Consider the following 20,918-nt stretch of genomic DNA (forward strand, 5'->3'; position numbering starts at 1 on the left):
CCCCCCAATAGTGATGTCCCACATTGGTTGGGGAGGAGAACAAAACAACCTTTATGAGGGTGTGGAAACCTTCCCCTAGTAGACGCGTTTTAAAGCTAAGGGGAAGCCTGAAAGGAAAAGTCCAAAAGGACAAATATCTGCTAGCGATGTGCTTGGGTCGTTACAATAGTACTTCATGACATCTCATAACATAACACAGATTATCGTAACATAACATAATATTTCATTTATACCATAATATTATTTGGCATATCATATAGCGATACATAACATAACATCACATATCAAAGCATATCACACAAAGGACACGTGTAGAGCCATTGGGCACGTGTCATCATACATAAAATAAATTTTCCAACCAAACGGATAGTAGAGCCACTTACTTGGTTGGCCTAGACTGAAGCAACTATGACCCTTTGATACTAGCTTAATGCTGCTCTCTGCCGAAGCTACTACGACCTCTTAATACTAGTTTAACAGTGCTCTCTAAAGTTTAGTTCTAACTAAGGAGTGTCACAATCATAAATTAGAATTCTACGGTGGGAATTGGCTCCCCTGTCATACTAATCCTAAACACTTTTAAAGAGTTGAAACTAGTAGAAAAGAGTCCGAGCATATTAGACCCAAGCTCAATCAGCCGAAATGTGAGGTTGTTTGAGGTGTAAGGTCATCGCTGAAAGTCATCTCTCAGCCCAAAAATCACTGTGGGAGGGTATGTGAATTACAATGGTAGAAAATGGATCAATGACCAGGTCTCCACATGTTATATTGCTCGTATGTGAAGTGTCACTGGTCTTGGTTCCGAGAGATGTCGCTCCCTAAAGTTTACCAACATTAAAGAAGAAGATCACGTGTGGATTTGAATCTTATTAAATCTTGTCGCTGGCTGTTTTGTGCTCATTGTTCGTCGTCACTACAAATGTGCATTAATAGAGAAGAAGATGCCTTCAAGAGTGCAATCACACGCGAACAAATGACTGTGAACAAATGACGATAGAACGATTTTTTTATTCTTTTATATTTTTATTTTAGGGACTATTTTATTTTAGGAGAGAAAAATATTTAGATTTCATTTTTATGAAAAATAAATTGTAATTTATTTTAATTTATTTTACTTTTTAAAATAAGGAGAACAATATATATATATATATAAAAAGTCTACTTTTCCCCTAAAAACTTTAAACTAACCTTGCTAAAACAACATGCGATCGTGAGCGTTGATACAAACGCCAGTCAGCCGTCAGATCTAGGGCATCGAAGACTGAAATACCCTAATATACCGATATTCTTTTGTTTCAGTCTTACAATTCTCCAGCAACAGGTTTAGAGGATTCCGACGAGCGGAGAAGATGGTCCAGCGTCTCACTTACCGTAAGCGGCACAGCTATGCCACAAAGTCCAACCAGCACCGCGTCGTCAAAACTCCCGGTAATCAGACACTGTTCTTCATCCGTGTCTCGAAGCCTTCTCCGGATTACATCTCTCATCATTCGCTGTTTTGATGAATTTCTCTTACGCATCTGAATTTGTTTGCAAGATCTGGTCTCACTTGCTTAATCGATGGTGTGTGGCTTGATTCTTAGGTGGAAAGCTTGTGTACCAGACCACGAAGAAGAGGGCTAGTGGTCCTAAATGCCCTGTCACTGGAAAAAGAATTCAAGGAGTGCGTATATTTCTATTCTTTTTCTTTTTGTTTTCATCAAACAAGTTGCTTCAGAGCTGTAGAATTAGATTTTGACACCTTTTTTGGTTTCGTGTTTTATAGTATTGGGTATTCTGCTGTTCTATAGGTTAGATCACTGTCCTTATGTTCTATGTACCACTTTGTTTTATAAGTTTTGGCTGGTTGGTTTGCGAGCTCCTCGTACCTTATGTACCAGTTCTTTTGCGGATGTTCTGCATAATTTGTCGGCTTACGGGCAGCATTGTTCTTGTTGTTTTTGCATTTCCTTTATTGTCTAGAAACTCACGGTCTTTATTTTGATCGAATTATGAGGTTGAATTTTAGAACTGGCACATAGAATTTCTCAACAATATTTCTATCTGGTTGATTGCTGATATCTGGTTCAATTATGGTTTTTTTTAACAGATTCCTCACTTAAGGCCTGCTGAATACAAGAGGTCTAGGCTGGCTAGGAACCGTAGGACTGTCAACCGCGCCTATGGTGGTGTACTGTCTGGAGGTGCTGTTAGGGAAAGGTGTGTTTATGCATCACTACATTGCTATCTCATTATAGACGGCTCCTTGAACATTCCTGAAAAACTTTTTTGATTTTGTAGGATTATAAGGGCTTTTTTGGTTGAAGAGCAAAAGATTGTGAAAAAGGTTTTGAAGATCCAGAAGGCAAAGGAAAAGCTTGCCTCCAAGAGTTAGAATGCTGGGTTAAAAGCACAAACCCTTTTCCATTTTATATATGCTGAATGCAAATTTTGACTTGGATCAATGACTTTTTAATTTAAATGATTTGGAATTAGCGTTGTATTCTTTCAGTTGCATTAGTCGTTCCAAGTTTCTTCTGCAAGAATTAATCAGTTTATCACTCTTGTTTATGCTGATTATGCTTCATTTACCTGCACGCATCAAGAATATGGTACGAGTTGTGTTGCTTTATTCTCCCTCATCCTTTAGCACGCTCTTCTGCATTTTTCATGTAAGCTTGGTTTCGTCATGTGCTTACTTTGGTGTTTTTGTGTGTATTTTCCGCAACCACGTCTATGTTCTTGCCAAATAGCCTAAGTTAACATGGTTGAAAGATAATTCTACAGAGGTTGCCAAGAGCATGACGATACCATTGAGTGGTGTGAATGGTTTGAGAAGCGAGGACATGAATCTCATTAGAGCTTTTTAAGCTCCATAGGTATTTTCACTATCTTGAAATTTAGGATGAAACTCAACTCCCGCTCTCATGTGCTTCGATGAAGAAGTGTAGCTAAAGTTATGATTATGGAATGCATCCTCGTGATAGATAGCTTAGTTCTTTGTTATAAGTGAGATGCCATTCGTAAATATTGAGAATTTTTGTCCAAAAATTATATAGGCTTAGTTCTTTCAACCCTTGATTCCCTCAAAGATCTTTCAAGCATGAATTTTTCCAATGAAGTTTTGGCTTGCTGACTAACCTTGCTATTAAAGTCGGGAAATGTATTCACATGCAACATGTATCATGAGCAACATGTATCATGAGCATTGAGACCTACGATTGTTCCTTGTGCTCTACTTTTTTACTTAGATAGGGTTGGATACATATTTCTTCTCTACACATGGTCCATGTACATGCACGTGGACTCATTAGGCGAGCTCATTAATAATGTACTCTTTTGATTTGACTATGGGCAAGCGTACGCTTACCCTCTTGAAAACCAACAAAATAATGTAAATAATAATGTGGGTGTACGCGTATGTACATTACATAACTGGATAATAGGCATGCGGTTCTGCATGATTTAGACTTTAATACATAACATGATTTAAATATCTTGTGAGACGGACTACAGTCATGACATTTCAAATCATATTGATAGTACATTTCCATCATATTGATAGTACATTTTATTACATTATGGTGTATACATACTCAACATACATACTAGCTAGAATATAAATCATGTACACCCTACATTATCATAAAAAATTGTTAACATCAATATAAATGCCATAAGCCATAAATCATGTGCACCATACATTATCACAAAAAATTGTTAACATTAATATAAATGCCATAAGCCATGTGTTATTCAGATAATTTCATCCCACCTAGATGGTAAACATGGTAAACAATCCAACCATAAAGTTCATTTACACTATAAGCTCAATTCAAACTAGCCATCTCCTAAGCTTAACCTTAACAAAGTTCAATTTCACCCCGACATTCAAACAAATTTTGCAATTGATCTTAGAATTTATTCATCTCCTAAGCTCAACCGTAATAAAGGATGATCTTAGGTATTCGTAAACTAGCCATCTCCTAAGTTTAACCTTAACAAAGTTCAATTTCACCCCGACATTCAAATAAATTTTGTAATTGATCTTAGAATCTATTCATCTCCTAAGCTCAACCTTAATAAAGTTCAATTTCACCCGACGTTCAAATGAATTTTGCAATTGATCTTAGAATCTATTCGTAGGGCTAATACAACTCAATTATCCTAAAATCAACCCAAAATATCGAGACATAATCTTAATTAATCGATTAAAATAGTAGCTAAAATAACCTTTGTCGGCCTTAATTAGATCCAAAACACTTTTAAAAAGGTCCAAAATAGGCAAAGCTAGCCAATTAAGCCAATTGAAGTCAAACCGAGCTGAATAGAGTCAATCGGAGTTTCCGAGCTAACACGAGGAGGCGGTTAGGGGGATTGGCTAGGTAGAGCCAACCACAAGCCACATGCAGATGGCTGGCTTAAGGAATTGCATGTCGCCGCACGGACGAGACGGTTGTTGGGTGATGGCTTGGACGCGCGCCGAGGCAGCTAGGCACCGGGGGGTTCGTGGACCTAGATTGTTTGGGCTTAACATTTGCTGTATGCAGGCTGGTGGGCTTCGGGCTTCTTCGCTTCATGGGTTACAAACAGTAATTATAAAACAACTAGAAGTAGGTAAAAAGAGATAAAATTAGAGAGCAAATATTATTGTAATGTAAGTGGGATGAAAGTTCCAGTCCGCTCTCCCGATCATGATTTTCCTACCTCCAGAGAGAAAAGTCCTTCCCCTTTTTGGCCGGTTGTGGGCGAAGAGGGATTCGAACCCCCGACACCGTGGTTCGTAGCCACGTGCTCTAATCCTCTGAGCTACAGGCCCCACCCCGTCTCCACTGGATCTGTTCCCGGGGGTACCCTAAAAAAAGGAACCTTTCCTCTCCCCAGCCATTTGCCATTTCAGGTTAAGAAGATGTGAAAACGCCTCTCTCTCTCTAAGGCTAATTTAGGGAATGATCATGGGTTTATAATCAAGGAATACTCTTTCCATTACCCTGAGGCCTTTTGGAATGATCATGAGTTTATAATTAAGGAATACTCTCTCTGTTGGTATGAAGCCTCTTGGGAAGCCCAAAGCAAAGCCATGAGAGCTTATGCTCAAAGTGAATAATTTCATACCATTGTGGAGAGTTGTGTTCGTCTGGTATTAGAGCCATGCCCTAAACTTAGCAATGTCAATAGAATCCTCAAATGTCGAACAAAGGACTCCAAAAGAAAAGGAGTCGAGGCTCCTCAAAGGCATAGTAAAAAATTACTAAAACTTTAAAAGAAAAAGAGTCAAGCCTCGATTAAGGGGAGCTGTTGGATGAAAGTCCCGCCATAGGCGTTTTAGAGAATCTCAAAACAAAGATACGAGACCTTATTATTAAAGTGGACAATATCATACCGTGTAGATTAGACCTTAAAGTACATAATCTTTTTTGAGTTAAAATAATATAATTTTGGCTCATAAAAAATGGTTTGAAAATAAAATTAATTTTACTATTAGGCCATCGCTTTAACTTTCTCTCTCCCTCCATTGTTATTGCCTCGAATCGTTGCTGTCCCCTCCGTCTCCACAGTGATTGCCTCGATCGCCGGCGCTGCCGTCTGCCTCCACCGCGATTGTTTCATTCCAGCCTCTGAAGGTTTCTCTCTCCTCTCAAATGCCTGATTCGCCGTCTCTTTTTATATTCTCGATCGGAGGTGGATTGTTTTGACTCGAATCGGAGGTGAGGTCAGTATTGATTGTTTTCCGATTGGTATCCTTGTTCTGTTTTTAATTCATAATCTTGGTGTTGCATCTCTTGGTGATCTCTCTGCATTTAAATAGTGATGGGTTGGTTCCTTTTGTAGTATACAGAAGCGATTTTNGATAACGTGTGAAATTTACAAAACTACGAGAGTTCGATTAAATAGATTCTTTGAGTGATTAATAAATGTTTGTTGTTTCCTTTTTGGTTGTGGCTTTCTCTGAATTGGCGGTTTCTCTATAAATGTATCGTAACTTGTAAGAACTATAGAAAGTGTTCCAATTTTCTGTATCTCTTGGAAAAATGTCTAACACCGATGTTTAAATGTAGGCATTGCACAGAGAAATAAACTGGTTAGCTAACTAAAATAGTTAAAACTGTAATATATCGCATTGAATGATCAACAAAGAAGTTTTGCCTTAGTGTCGGTTGATTGCAATTAGATCTAATGGATTAGGATTCCACCCATCCGGGAAGGGAGCTTCCTTTTTTTCAATTAATCGTCTGCAATTTTCTTGAATTTGCATTGGGTTGGGTTTTCGTGCTTCCATTGAATCAATTTCAATTATGGGCCTTTGTTTCATCCGTACCAGAAAACATCATTGCCGGAGAATGAAAGCGCTAGAGCTTCGAGAAAGTGATTCAAATTCTCAGTGCCCCCTAGGAGGCAGTTATTTCGTTTGTTCATTTCCTTTACACATCTAGGTTAGTACTCAATTCCATTACTAAATCAAAATTAGAACTTGCCAATTTTAATTTTGGTAGCCAGTCCAATACGTTCTAAAATTGTGTTGATGTGATTCAACATACGTCTTGAGTATTGAAAATTACGTGGTTATGGGATTTTTAAGTAATTTCCATGATTTGAATTCAATTAAACTCTTATGATAAAATGAATAATCTTACTATAGGATATTTCAAAGGTTCAACAAGTCCTCAGAAATGAATTACTTTGGGCAACTAGATATACTTTTTTCCAAAGAAAATCGTTGATAAAGAATAACATTACAACCTTTGCATGCAGATAATAAAATCCTTTGGAAAATATTTCGTCTAAAAGTTATTTTATCAGTCCACAATTTGGCAATTGTAGACGAACGTGTTACCTTCACAAAATATTGATTTTTTAAGGTTAATGAACCCCTGAAGAGATTTTTGACGGGATCTATTTCAACACATTTTAGAGGTTGAATTAGCCTTTCAAAAAAGATATATCTAAGGTTCATTCATTACCTTTTTGAAGGTTGTAGCCTTTGAAAATTGTCAACTTTCTTGCAGTGGTCCACACTTCAATCATTTACTCCAACTTTCCTCCTGTGACGAACCGAGACAATCTGAATCGGACGTACATCACAATGGCTCCCATTCTATCGGAAAACAGTGTCGAAGGTGATGATGAGAGGGAGGAGGAAGAGGAGGAAGATGAGGAGGAAGAAGAAGAAGAAATAGCTGATGATGAGATGGAGCCGAGGCTCAAGTATCAGAGAATGGGAGGAAGTGTACCTTCGCTGCTCGCTAGTGATGCCGCTTCATGCCTCGCCGTTGCTGAGCGGATGATCGCGCTTGGGACTCATGCCGGTACCATTCATATTCTCGATTTTCTGGGGAATCAGGTTGGCTTCTTTTGTTTAAATTGGTGCTGAAATTTGACTAATTATTTTTTCTCATTTGGGATTTTTTTTTTTTTTTTTTTTTTTTTTTAGAAACAATTTCATTGATGAGTGAAATTTACAAGAGGGATGTATAATCCATGGTGTTTACAAAAGACCTTCCCAATTTTCTATGAGGGAGGTATAACTATAGGAAGTAAAAATATTAGACAGTTTAGACCAAGTTATAGCTTGGTAAACAACATTGTCAAAAAGTTTTGTATAGGTCTGTGTCGTTTTTGCAAATATTCTCTGATTTCTTTCTTTCTACAGATTTCAAAAGAAAGCCATGATGAGGTTTTTCCATAATAGGGCTTTTGCGTTCTTGAAAGGGTGGTATGTTAAGGCCATATCCAAAAAATCCTTTACCTCCCTAGGAAATGTGAGATGCCTTCCGAAATATTAAGAATCGTTGTCCAGAATTTCTGAGTGTATGTGCATTGCATAAACAAGTGACTTTGTGATTCGTTTTCTTTCTTGCATAGTGGACACCAATTTGGAGAGCGAGTGATGTAAGACATTATTTTTTGAAGATTGTCAATTGTGCTGATGGCTTTATGCGCTATTTCCCAAAGGAAGAACTTNTCTTCGTGTTCTGCTTTTGTCAGTAGGCGATACTGAGACAGCCATTACCATGATGAAGAGAAAAGGGGATAGTGGATCTCCATATCTCAGGCCCCGTGTGGCATAAATCTTCCCTCTCAGTCTTTCATTGATGATGGTGGAGAAGTTTGTGGATGAGATGCATCCTTTAATCCACCTTCGNGCTTCTATTTTTTCCCCATGTCCATCATCAAGGATTTTGTAGAAAGGACCCCAAGTTAGTGAGTCTTCTTTGTTTGACAATATCACAGGGGCACAAGGCCTAATTCGGCCCAATCTGTTGCTTCATTATCCTTTAGATTTCTACCAAGCTTCAGGTCCCAAAATTTGTTGACAACATTCCACGTTTCTTTAATCGTGGCTTTTTTGCTATGAGAGAGCTTGTACAAAAGTGGATACTTCAAGGCTAGCGTGGTTTTTTCAATCCATGGGTCGGTCCAAAATGATGTGCTTCCCCCATTCCCCACATTATGGCGAGTTCGGTTGGTGATGAGATTTTGATGTTTCTTTATGTACTTCCAAGACCCTTTTGTAGAAGATGGAGGAGGATGATCTTTGTTTGATGTAGGAGTATATTTAGCCTTTATAAGATTTCGCCATAAGGCCTTTTCTTCATGATGATATCTCCATATCCATTTGGCGAGGAGAGTTGTGTTCTTCTTCCTTATCGAGAGAAGACCGATGACTCCCTTTTCTGTTGGGAGGTTTATAATATTCTAACGAACAAGGTGTGCGCCACCTTTCCACAAGTAATTTATGAGAAGTCTTTCTATATCCGCGGCCACTTTTTATGGCATTTCAAATAGAGACATGAAGTAAGTAGGGAGGTTGGATAATGTGGCTTATATTAGGGTAAGTCTTCCGCCTTTTGAAGTATAATATTCCAACGAACAAGGTGTGCACCATCTTTCCACAAGTAATTTCTGAAAAGTCTTTCTATATCCGTGGCCACTTTTTGTGACATTTCAAATAGAGACATGTAATAAGTAGGGAGGTTGGATAATGTGGTTTGTATTAGGGTAAGTCTTCCGCCTTTTGAAGTATAACGTGATGACCATGTTGACAACCTTCTTTCTATTTTCTCAATAATAATCTTCCAGAAGGAAAAGGATGTGTGATTTCCTTTTAGAGGTAGTCCTAGGTACATATTCGGCTATTCTCCCTTTTTACAACCATATATGCTAATATTGATGCCCATGATTTCTGTTTTTTGGAGATTGATATTTTGTTTAGAGAATCGTTCGAAGGTTTTTACCGTCTCAATCATGTTTTTTATGGAAGAGGCATTCACCAAATCAGAAAAGAGGATTGTGTCATCTGCGAACTGAAGGTGGTTTATGCTCAAGCCTTCATTACCAATCTGAAAACCTTTTATCTGCTCTTCGTGTTCTGCTTTTGTCAGTAGGCGATACTGAGACAGCCATTACCATGATGAAGAGAAAAGGGGATAGTGGATCTCCATATCTCAGGCCCCGTGTGGCATAAATCTTCCCTCTCAGTCTTTCATTGATGATGGTGGAGAAGTTTGTGGATGAGATGCATCCTTTAATCCACCTTCGCCATTTTGGGCCAAAGCCTTTTGCCACAAGAATGTTTTTGAGGAAAGTCCAATAAACCTTGTTGAAGGCCTTTTCCATGTCAAGCTTAATGATTACACCTTTTTGCTTCTTTCTTTCCCATTTGTCAATGAGTTCGTTGGCCATGAGGGATGCATCAAGAATTTGTCACCCCTCAACAAAAGCTGTTTGTTGCCCAGTTATTGTGAAGGGGANGATGTGTGATTTCCTTTTAGAGGTAGTCCTAGGTACATATTCGGCTATTCTCCCTTTTTACAACCATATATGCTAATATTGATGCCCATGATTTCTGTTTTTTGGAGATTGATATTTTGTTTAGAGAATCGTTCGAAGGTTTTTACCGTCTCAATCATGTTTTTTATGGAAGAGGCATTCACCAAATCAGAAAAGAGGATTGTGTCATCTGCGAACTGAAGGTGGTTTATGCTCAAGCCTTCATTACCAATCTGAAAACCTTTTATCTGCTCTTCGTGTTCTGCTTTTGTCAGTAGGCGATACTGAGACAGCCATTACCATGATGAAGAGAAAAGGGGATAGTGGATCTCCATATCTCAGGCCCCGTGTGGCATAAATCTTCCCTCTCAGTCTTTCATTGATGATGGTGGAGAAGTTTGTGGATGAGATGCATCCTTTAATCCACCTTCGCCATTTTGGGCCAAAGCCTTTTGCCACAAGAATGTTTTTGAGGAAAGTCCAATAAACCTTGTTGAAGGCCTTTTCCATGTCAAGCTTAATGATTACACCTTTTTGCTTCTTTCTTTCCCATTTGTCAATGAGTTCGTTGGCCATGAGGGATGCATCAAGAATTTGTCACCCCTCAACAAAAGCTGTTTGTTGCCCAGTTATTGTGAAGGGGAGAACTTTTTAAGGCGTTCTGATAATACCCTTGCTATGATTTTATATAGACCGGTCGTGAGGCTTATGGGACGAAATGTTGCAACAGTGCGAACATCTAGTTTCTTTGAGATCCAACATATGTATGTTTCATTCAGGTTGCCATTAATAACTCCGTTTTCGAAAAAAATCATGGAATACTCTCATGATATCAGCTCTCATAAAGTTCCAGCATTTCTGGAAGAATTCTAAGGTAGAACCATCTGGTCCTGGAGTTTTGTCGGAGTCCAGGTGCTGAAGCGTCTTCCCCACCTCTTCTTCAGTGAAAACGACCTCGAGGGAGGCAGCTTGCTGTTGATCAATAGGACTCTAGTCAAGATCGTGAGGAAATTCACAGAGGGCATTGTCCTTTGTGTATAAGGACGTGTAAAAGGACACAAATTCTGATACAACTTCTTCTTTGTTTACTAATCTTCTGCCTTGTGTGGATAGAATTTCCATGATGGTACTCTTTCGTTTCTTTGTAGCCATGATACGATGGAAAAATTTGAAGTTTTCTCTTTTGGGAATTGGGTTTGCGATTGGCTTCAGTTCTGAGTTGTGCAAAATTTGAGATTATGATAGTTCGTTCATGGATGTGGCTCAATTTTGTGCTACCAAATTAGATACTGTCTTAAAAACCTGCGCTGCGATTTTACAATGTCTCCTATTCCTATCTGTACTTGCTGCTTCTCAATTATCCATCATCAGATTATACTTTGTGGTAAAGAACAAAATCTATGAATCATCACACTGACTTTTTGTGGTTAAGATGTACACGTGATTTTACATTTGATTGGGCATCAGAATGGAAAGTATTCATTGGTGGCTGATAGATTATTAGCACACGAGCTAATCATGCTCGATTTTAATTTTCATAGGTCAAGGAATTCCCTGCTCATACTGCTGTAGTCAACGATCTCAGCTTTGATACAGAAGGTGAATATGTAGGAAGCTGTTCGGATGATGGTTCCGTTGTAATAAATAGTCTATTCACTGATGAGAAAATGAGGTTTGAGTATCATCGCCCTATGAAGGCAATTGCATTGGACCCAGACTATGCAAAGAAAACTTCAAGAAGATTTGCAGCAGGTGGTCTAGCGGGCCATTTATATTTGAATTCAAAGAAATGGCTAGGATTTAAAGACCAGGTTCTTAAGATTTTTTTGTTTTTTCACTCTGTTGAGAAAATATGTATTGTATCAGACTTGCTAAGTTTGCTTACATTTTCAGGTCTTGCATTCTGGTGAAGGTCCAATACATGCAGTGAAATGGAGAACAAGCCTTATTGCTTGGGCAAATGATGCTGGCGTTAAGGTTTATGATGCTGCAAATGATCAGCGAATTACATTTATTGAAAGACCGAGAGGAAGTCCACGTCCTGAACTTTTGCTCCCTCAGTTAGTCTGGCAGGTTTGTTAAAGTTTCATGATGCTGTTGCCATACTGTACTGTATCAAGAAAGTAACTAAAGTGGATGCTACTGCAGGTGCTTGAGGGCTGCAGTAGCTACCGCCCCCATTTTTTTTAACAAATGAAATTGTATTTAGAAATTAAAAAAATCATGAGGGAGCTTGAGGCATCCTCTAGAAAATAAAGAAAGGAATTTACAAGAATGCCGCCCATTTGTGTACATACATGGCATATATACATATACATACATATACATGCATATACATACATATACATGCATATACATACATATACATACATATACATACATATACTTACATATACATACATATATACATATACACACACACACACACACACATGTATATATGTATATATGGATAGATATATATGTATGAATTCACATAAAATTGCTATGATGCTATCTTTTTTAAGGCTTGTAAAAAAGGAAAATTGATAACTATGACATAAAATATTTTAGACAAGGGTCGCCATCTCGAAGCTAAATAACTGCACTGTCTACAATCTCCTCCTCATTTCCTTCCTTATTTTCAAAAGATGGGGTTTCATATCAAGCCACGTCACAAACAGAAACAATAGCCGCATTTTTATGCAGAAGTTTACAGTTTTCTGATTTTCTTGCTAATACCGTAAGTTGTATTTGGGGTGCTTTTTTTTATAATTAAATTCTGGTCTTTTGAGGTTCTAGTTCGAGGAAAGATTTGTATATGTCTAAAGAACTTCTTGTTCTTGAACGCCAGTGGAACTTTTCAAATATCAATAAGAAGTTTGTTTCTTGTTTATCGATGCATATATATTATTATTACATAGTACCAGACTAAAGATCAGTATTGTTCATCAACAATTAATTACAAATAGCTACATTTAGTTCATTGGGACTGAAAAAATGACTATGTTCTCCTCCCAACTATTCATTTTCTAGTAATAAAATACTTGTAATTAACGTTTTTTTTTTCTTAGAATAAAATAACCCTGTTGGTAGGATTAAAAAGAAAAAATGATGTACATGGATAATTATTTCCTGTATTTTAATTGTGAAAAAAACCTAGGTATTTAATAAACAGACTATTGAACCTTTTTTCTTTACAATAGAATAGAAAAAATAACTTGGTGCTTTCCTCGGCATCGGATTAGCTTTACTATCTTTTATTTAGTATCATTTCTTACTGTATTTTCTCTAATGTTCATTCAGGATGATACTCTGTTGGTCATTGGTTGGGGAACATCAGTGAAGATTGCATCAATTAGAACAAATCAGAATAGAGCAGCCAATGGGACACAGAGTAGTAGGCTCGTTCCAATGTCTAGCATGAACCGGGTTGATATAGTGGCATCTTTTCAAACCAGCTATTTAATCACAGGAATGGCTCCATTTGGGGATTTCCTGGTTGTTCTCGCTTATATTCCCGGGGAAGAAGGTGAAAAAGATTTTAGTAGAACTGCTCCTTCCCGTCAGGTGCGTTCACGGCAAGCTGAATGTACATCTATCCAGTCTTACCAGCACAAGGCTTTTAATGTGTTCTAATTTTATTTTTTGTACAAGTTTTTTGTAACGACCTAGGCCCACCGCTAGCAGTTTCCCCTCAAGGCTTTAAAACGCGTTTGCTAGGGGAAGGTTTCCACACCCTTATAAAGGGTATTTTGTTCTCCTTCCCAACCAATGTGGGACATCATAATCCACCCCCCTTCGAGGCCTAGCGTCCTCGCTGGCACTCGTTACTTTCTCCAATTGATGTGGGACCCCCCCAAATCCACACCCCTTTGGGGCCCAGTGTCCTTACTGGCACACCGCCTCGTATCTACCCCCCTTCGGGGAACAGCGAGAAGGCTGGCATATCGTCCGGTGTCTGGCTTTGATACCATTTGTAATGACCCAGGCCCACCACTAGCAGATATTGTCCTCCTTGGGCTTTCTCTTTCGGGCTTCCCCTCAAGGCCTTAAAACGCGTCTGCTAGGGGAAGGTTTCTACACCCTTATAAAGGTGTTTTGTTCTCCTCCCCAACCAATGTGGGACATCACATTTTTAGTGACTTTTCTTGTTCTAGTTAGTTCCAATTGTACTCATGTACTATGATTGAGAGCTTAGTAGACAACTTGTGCTATGCTTGTATCACAGATTCTGTAATCAGAGACGAACCTATTTGAATTAGTTCCTTGGTAGTTGTTTAGTGGCATGGTTTGTCAAATTTCATGAGAAACCAAAGGCCTTTTTCATTTTATATCAATGAGTATATTATTTTGTTACATATCCTGCTTTCTTCTGTCTAACTGTACTTGAGTGAATGGTATATGTAAGTGAGTGTAAACAATTTTTTAAACTGTCTGTCGTTTATTGTTTGTCTTCTATTTCATATTTCCTCTTATGTGTTTCTTATGTAAAAGCATGACCAGAGCTCTGTATTTTATGATTGCATCGCTTACTCATTTTTCTTCATGAAGTTGCTGGTTACTCCCTTTGCTGCGTTATTGTAATCTTACTTTTTAAAATCACTTTCAAGTAGGGAAACGCCCAAAGACCGGAAGTTCGTATTGTGACGTGGAACAATGATGAGTTATCCACTGATGCCCTACCTGTACATGGTTTCGAGCATTACAAGGCAAAGGACTATTCCCTTGCACATGCTCCTTTCGCAGGTTAATTTATATCTATGGATGAATGTTATTTTTTTAGCACAAGGTAAATTGCCTTAAATGTTCAAATACTTATTTATGTCAGTGTAGGCAGCAGCTATGCTGGTGGTCAGTGGGCTGCTGGTGATGAACCTCTGTACTATGTTGTATCCCCAAAAGATATAGTTATTGCGAAGCCCAGGTTCGTTTTTAATCTGTGTTGTTTCGTAAGTGGGAGGTTGTAATGATTGTCAACATGATTATTAGTTCTTGGGTATCCATACTAAAAAAATGACTGAGAGTTGTTCCTGAAACAAAAATGACAAAATGTTTATTTTAATATTCCAAAGAAGTTTATTTTAATACACATTACACCTCCAATCTTGAAAGTTTGAAAAAATTGTTTTTTAAGTCTAAGTTAGGATGCCGAATAGTTCATTTAAATATACCAATTTTTTTTACATATTTCAACGTATTTCAACGAACAACATGTTGTATGAGGTTTTATATTTTGAAAGGTGAGTTGAAATATGTTGCTCTATGAGGTTTGATATTGTACGATGAAATATGTGAGTTGTATTTCATGTTTTCAGATATGTGTTTGGTAGCAAATACAGAATTGGGATCCCAGTGGAGGGAGGACGCGTAGTTGGAAGAGAGGAGAGAGAGGGAAACGTGTGGGGCTTAGAGCTTAGTGGAGCTGGGTTATTTAAATTGGTGGTGATGGGTTATTAAACCCCGAGTTATTATATCAGCAACCCAAACAAGGCGTTGGGTTTTAAACCCTTCCCAACCCAATTCAACCCCACTCCCCAAACAACCCCTTCGTGTATTCTTTTTACTGGAACTTATGGCTAGGAAGAAATGGCCGTGTCATCAAAGATAAACAACAAAACATTCATTATTTTATGGAGCTACATCTTCTCTTGCTTTGTCTTGAAGTAAACTTTCTCCACCTTTTTGTAATTATAGCTTACATACTTGACCCATTGGAGGTATTTTTTTTGTAACTAGTCAAAGATAGGTCTTCCTTTTGTAATATATTTCATACATCAATGAAATAATTTCTGTTTCTTATCAAAAAGATTTGTCCCAAACAAGGAACATTTTTGTTGATTTTTAACCGGAAATTATGGTAGTACACTATCTCTAAAATGTTGGTAATTCGATCCTTCTCAACTGCAACATTTCTAATAGATTCACCATGTCATTTTAAATAATAGGAGAAAAAACCTACACCATTTATCTTTTACACTGCATCTGTTTGATTTCACGATTGCATGTTTTAATCATTCTTAGGGATGCTGAAGATCATATTGCTTGGCTTCTTGAACATGGCTTCCATGAAAAAGCTTTGGAAGCAGTTGAAGCAGGTCAAGGAAGAAGTGAACTCCTTGACGAGGTACCTTCCTTCAGCCCATTTATTTCTCCTCTTCCTTGCATGCATACATATCATTATTTCGTTTTCTTAAAGAACTCCTGGCTCTCTCTGTCATATAAAGACTTCATCTGCATTTGAAATATTGCATACTCACGCAGTTCCAGTGGGATGCTTGCATCCAGTCATTGTAACATATGGATTAAGCCCCAATATTGCCTCTATCCCTATCTTTAGATTGGTGGAGGTCTTTTATATGACTCCTCTTGCTAGGCTTAGGATCCTTCCTCATCCCTAAGGCCCTTCTTAGGTTGTTATTCTTCTTTGACAACTTTTATCTAGGTCCATTTCTCATAAATAAATAAAAAAAATCCATCCTTTGTAATTTCCCTGGTATTTCAATCTTTCTAGAAGCCCTCAACATCCAACAGTATAATATTTGTTGCTAATATCAAGGTAGTCTTATCCAACGGTATAATACACAAACACACACACACACACACACACACACACACACACACACACATATATATATTTCGTGTTTGGAAGCCTTATTTGCCATATCTTGAAAGTTTTTCGTGGGTGTTGCCATAGGAACAAGGGATTTGTGAGCTTGGGATCCTAATCTGTCTGGGGGCTTCTCTACTCACTCATTTTCTCCACCCTTTGTTCATCTTCTCCCATTTTGGGACCTAAGTGTTCTCCTCTCTGTGGAAGGTTAAGTCCCTAAGAAAGAGAATAAGAAGTCTTACATGGTAGAGTGAACACCCCGGATTGTATCCACCAACACTCTTCCTTGGTTTCCACAATGTTGTCTGCTTTGTAGACGTTAAACAGATTTAAGAGGATCTTGGTAGTTTGCTTACTCCCTCTAGACTCAGAGCTTTAGTTTGTTTGAAGTAGTTGTGTTGCCAAGTAGGGACTGTTGGTTTTTGTTGAAGAGATTGTAATAAACTCGCCCTATTGTGATGAACGAAAGGTATTGTGGCTATTTGTTATTTTGCTATCTTGCGGGAGTGTGGATCGGGAGAAACAGTAAAATTTATAGATGGGTGGAGAGGTCACAAAAAGAGGTTTGGGATGGAGTGAGATTTAATGCTTCTTGATGAGTGTCTATTTGGCGAATTTTTTGTAGTTATCAGCTAATTATAATCATTTGGATTGGATCCCGTAGTTTAAGTGTAATTCTATTTTATCAATGAAAAATTTCTGCTGCCTTTCTAAGAAAAAGGAAAAAAAGAAAAAAAGAAAGAAAAGAAAAGAGAGAGTAATACTTTTTTGTTCATCTCGAGTTTAGGTGGGGTCTAGATATCTTGATCACTTGATTGTGGAGAGAAAATATGCTGAAGCTGCATCTTTGTGTCCCAAATTGTTGCGAGGCTCTGTTTCTGCGTGGGAGAGGTAATTAATTGATTGCCTTTATACCATTCTTCATTGACTGGCATAACTACAGAAACCGGTTTTGTACAGATGGGTTTTCCACTTTGCTCATTTGCGTCAACTTCCTGTACTGGTTCCATATATACCAACAGAAAACCCCAGATTGCGTGATACTGCCTATGAGGTTAGTCTGAAGAAAATTTCTCTAATATTTTTCTCTTTAAGAGATTTATTTATTACCCACTTGAACACGACACTTTTTTTTCCCTTGTAATTTCAGGTGGCTCTCGTTGCTCTTGCTTCGAATCCATTGTTTCATAAGGATCTATTAACGACTGTTAAGTCTTGGCCACCAGTGATTTATTCGGCCTTGCCTGTTATCTCCGCCATAGAACCTCAGTTCAATACTTCTTCTATGACTGATGCTCTTAAAGAAGTAAATATTTATTTTTCTGTTATTTTTATACACAAAGTGTATTGCAGTAAGCTAATTTCTTTCCTGCATCAGGCATTAGCTGAGCTGTACGTCATAGATGGGCAGTATGAGAAAGGTTTTTTGCTTTATGCTGATGTATGTACAGATTTGTGCTCTCTCGCCGTTAAATAACTGGATCTCGATCTTACTACTTTTCCCTTATCAATATATTTTTAATTATTCTGCCCTTATTTTCAGCTTCTGAAGCCAGATATATTTGACTTTATTGAGAAGTACAATCTACATGAGGCCATTCGTGAAAAGGTATGAGAATTCAAGATTAGGCAACCCTGTAGTTTACTTGTAGCTTTCTTCAAATAGGAAATTAAGTTTGTGGTAATGTTATAAAATACCAGTTTTCCGGTAACACATCTTGGAAGATAGGATTTTCTAACCATCATAAATTGGCGAGTGGTCATTGGGGCAGTGAAAATAGTAAAGAGCTTTAAGGGAATAGATTCAAATCATGGTGACCATCTTACCTACAATATAATCTCCTACCAGTTTTCTTGACAATCAAATATACTATGCTTAGGCACTTGCTTGTAAGATCAATTGAGATATGTACAAGTTGCCGCGGTTACATACAAATATAAAAGAAAAAAAAAAAAAAAGAAGAATCTTCTAATTAAAAGAGGTTGTATGGAATTGTTCTATGAACAATTCTTGATAATGTTGTCACATTCCTTTATCACTTTTATTCTCTTAATTAGAAAAATCAATTTTTACATTAGCTCAAAGTGATGGAACTCTTAGGGGCTGATATTATATGGTTTTTGAATTTCTTTTGTTTAAACATTATTTGTAGGAAGGATTCAAAATTATTTTTCTTGTCACTTGAAAAATCTGTTAAGAGTTCTTTTATTTTAATTTTTTCTTAAATTTATTTTTCTGTTTTAAATTTATATTCATTTGTTTGTATAATCCTTTGGATGGACGGTGGTTCTACCAAACAACATGAAAGATTGGCTTTCTTTGATCTTTATGTATCACCCTTTTAATCATTCAAAGAAGATCCTTCGGCTTCACTGCAATATAGCCTTTATTTGGTCCTCTGTAATGAGCGAAACCATGAAAATTTTCAAGTCAAGTAGAGATGACTGAAACTCTTTATGCACCTGTCTTTTTTTGTTTATAACTTGGTGTAAGCACGCCTTCTCTTTCAATAATTATAACACGAGCTCACTTTTATCCCATTGGAGGGTTTTTTTTTTTTAAATTTTGGATGTGGATTTCATTTCCTTTTATTGTAATTTGTACCATTGTTTCTTGTCCAAAATTTTGAAAACAATTTTACTCGAGAGTTTGGCTTTGGAGTCTGGTAATATGGTCTGTGCTTTAGTTTTTTTTTTTCCTTAGTAAATTGTTGGTGCTCAAAAATTTTGTTTTTAGAGAGAACAATTTTACAATTCTTGTCGCATTGGTTAACTGTTCTATTTATTTTCATTTTAAAATGTATGACGGCCTTTCTATTTTCACCCACTTTTTGTAGGTTGTTCAACTCATGATGCTAGATTGCAAGCGTGCAGTTCCATTGTTTATCCAGAACAAGGAATTAATTCCTCCAAACGAAGTTGTTTCACAACTTTTCAAAGCCGGTGATAAGTGTGATTTCAGATATTTCATGCACCTATATCTGCACTCCTTATTTGAAGTAAATCCACATGCTGGAAAGGATTTCCATGATATTCAGGTACAAACTACTAAAATTAAGTTATCTTTCAGTGACTTGGTTCTCATGTTTTCACACATGCTGATGATGAATCTCTCCACCTTAATGTGAGATGTGACAAATTTGCGAGTGATATTAATAAAATTACATCTAGCATTAATTTGAGAAGGCACATACCATACATTCATATAATGTCATGCATTAAACATGCATACTTAAGAAGTAAAAGTTCATATCAACAGCTCCATAGTCAGTTGCCATTAAGACATTAATAAAAAGAGAAAAATGGAACATCCACAATCAGTCTCAGGAAAAGAGAAATTAAATAAACGAGTCAATATAGAAAAAATAAGCATTTATTTTTATTATCGTCATCATATTTATTCTTTTGACAAGGAATACTTTCCGTTGATTCAAGAAATGATTGCACTGCTGACTAAGGGAGACATACAAAGAAAACATCCCCACCACTCTTAACGACAATCAATGCAATCTTAACAAAAGAGCCCCTAATTCATTTTTTTAACCAAAGACAAAAATAGAACTTTTCACTGATATAATGAAAAGAGACTAATGCTCAAAAATTCAAACTCCAAAAGGAGCGTATGAAAGAGAAGAAATAACAAATACGTCAAAGACCATTTTGAGTAACAGATACAACAAAAACCACACTGGATGAACCAAACCAAAACCAAAAAGCATAAGAAGGAACTATGAAGGATATAAAAAAGCATTCCAGTTGAGATAAATGTCTTGAATAGAAAATTCAGCAAAAGGATTTGATAGAGAACTCCAAGAAGAGGCCTTGGGCAGCTTCAAATCTTTCAAATCATGGAAGTTGCTTGTTGTGAAAGACCCTTTGTTTTCTTTCCAACCTAAGCTCGAAAAGAATAGCCTTAACTGCATTAATCCAAAGAAATCAGCTTTAATCCAAGGAAATTAGCTTTGGAATTCAAAGAAAGGCCTGCAATTTGTTGCAAAACATTGTTCCTCAAAGTGAAATGTGAACAACGAAAAAATTTCAGCAGAATTTGGAATAGCAACAACCGAAGAGCACATGTTTGAGGGAATCGCCAGCCACAAAACATAAAGAGCGAACTGATGGCATAATACACTTGAATGCATTTTCCTTTGCAAAACTTCTGAAGTATTAAGATGACCATTAAGCATGATCCACAAAAGATTGATTATTCTTTTGGGACATTTGGACTTCCAGAAAAGATTTGACTATCCTTATGTAGAGCAACCTAACAGTGGCCATTTAATTCTTGTATGGAGTCTTCCATTTTTCTTCAAGATTGAATTGTTACCTATGAATTATTTTGGGTCTTCGGTTAGGACATCCGAAGCATCTTTCAGTTTGGCAGCTAAATGGGGATGATGCATTATGCACGGGCCTTCTTCTTTGTGGAGGAAGGTCATGTTAGTATTCATGGTTCTGATTACTAGCAATAAACATTCCATCAGAACAATCTTCATACACACACATACACACACAAAAAAAAAAAAAAAAAAAAAAAAAAAAAAAAAAAAAAAAAAAAAAAAAAAAAAAAAAAAAA

The 20,918-nt window shown here is 37.2% G+C and overlaps 2 protein-coding genes and 1 non-coding gene across 6 annotated transcripts in view; 2 read left to right on the forward strand and 1 right to left on the reverse strand.

Moving 5' to 3' along the window:
* Nucleotides 1-1,268: 1,268 nt before the first annotated feature.
* Nucleotides 1,269-2,607, forward strand: LOC111784360 (60S ribosomal protein L34-like). The gene is made up of 4 exons (XM_023665079.1): nt 1,269-1,428; nt 1,584-1,663; nt 2,090-2,199; nt 2,281-2,607. Exons 1-4 carry the CDS (start codon nt 1,350-1,352, stop codon nt 2,372-2,374), a joined length of 363 nt encoding a protein of 120 aa, XP_023520847.1. The 5' UTR covers nt 1,269-1,349; the 3' UTR covers nt 2,375-2,607.
* Nucleotides 2,608-4,724: 2,117 nt separating this feature from the next.
* On the reverse strand, nt 4,725-4,798 carry TRNAR-ACG. The gene has a single exon. It is a non-coding gene; the product is annotated as a tRNA-Arg (tRNA).
* A 646-nt stretch (nt 4,799-5,444) lies between these two features.
* Nucleotides 5,445-20,918, forward strand: part of LOC111784364 (vacuolar protein sorting-associated protein 41 homolog) — a 23,928-nt gene continuing 8,454 nt past the window's right edge. The window contains exons 1-15 of one of the 4 annotated variants that reach the window (XM_023665083.1): nt 5,445-5,692; nt 6,302-6,413; nt 6,987-7,321; nt 11,292-11,561; nt 11,644-11,823; nt 13,036-13,299; nt 14,346-14,478; nt 14,566-14,656; nt 15,754-15,856; nt 17,130-17,233; nt 17,303-17,396; nt 17,493-17,648; nt 17,721-17,783; nt 17,886-17,951; nt 19,180-19,380. In XM_023665083.1, the coding sequence (XP_023520851.1) occupies nt 7,064-7,321; nt 11,292-11,561; nt 11,644-11,823; nt 13,036-13,299; nt 14,346-14,478; nt 14,566-14,656; nt 15,754-15,856; nt 17,130-17,233; nt 17,303-17,396; nt 17,493-17,648; nt 17,721-17,783; nt 17,886-17,951; nt 19,180-19,380 (1,983 nt within the window). In that variant the 5' untranslated portion in view covers nt 5,445-5,692; nt 6,302-6,413; nt 6,987-7,063. The remainder of the gene's footprint in view (nt 5,693-6,301; nt 6,414-6,986; nt 7,322-11,291; nt 11,562-11,643; nt 11,824-13,035; nt 13,300-14,345; nt 14,479-14,565; nt 14,657-15,753; nt 15,857-17,129; nt 17,234-17,302; nt 17,397-17,492; nt 17,649-17,720; nt 17,784-17,885; nt 17,952-19,179; nt 19,381-20,918) is intronic. The other 3 variants (XM_023665084.1, XM_023665085.1, XM_023665086.1) reach the window with 3 other exon arrangements.

Source organism: Cucurbita pepo, unplaced genomic scaffold (assembly GCF_002806865.2).
Source record: "Cucurbita pepo subsp. pepo cultivar mu-cu-16 unplaced genomic scaffold, ASM280686v2 Cp4.1_scaffold000192, whole genome shotgun sequence".
Lineage (NCBI taxonomy): Eukaryota > Viridiplantae > Streptophyta > Magnoliopsida > Cucurbitales > Cucurbitaceae > Cucurbita > Cucurbita pepo.

What these genes read in the sequence shown, in the direction of transcription:
- LOC111784360 (XM_023665079.1), top strand. Translation starts at nt 1,350, where the DNA reads ATGGTCCAGCGTCTCACTTACCGTAAGCGGCACAGCTATGCCACAAAG. An exon ending in CCGCGTCGTCAAAACTCCCG is followed by an intron (nt 1,429 to 1,583) that starts GTAATCAGACAC and finishes CTTGATTCTTAG; the next exon opens with GTGGAAAGCTTGTGTACCAG. An exon ending in GGAGGTGCTGTTAGGGAAAG is followed by an intron (nt 2,200 to 2,280) that starts GTGTGTTTATGC and finishes TTGATTTTGTAG; the next exon opens with GATTATAAGGGCTTTTTTGG.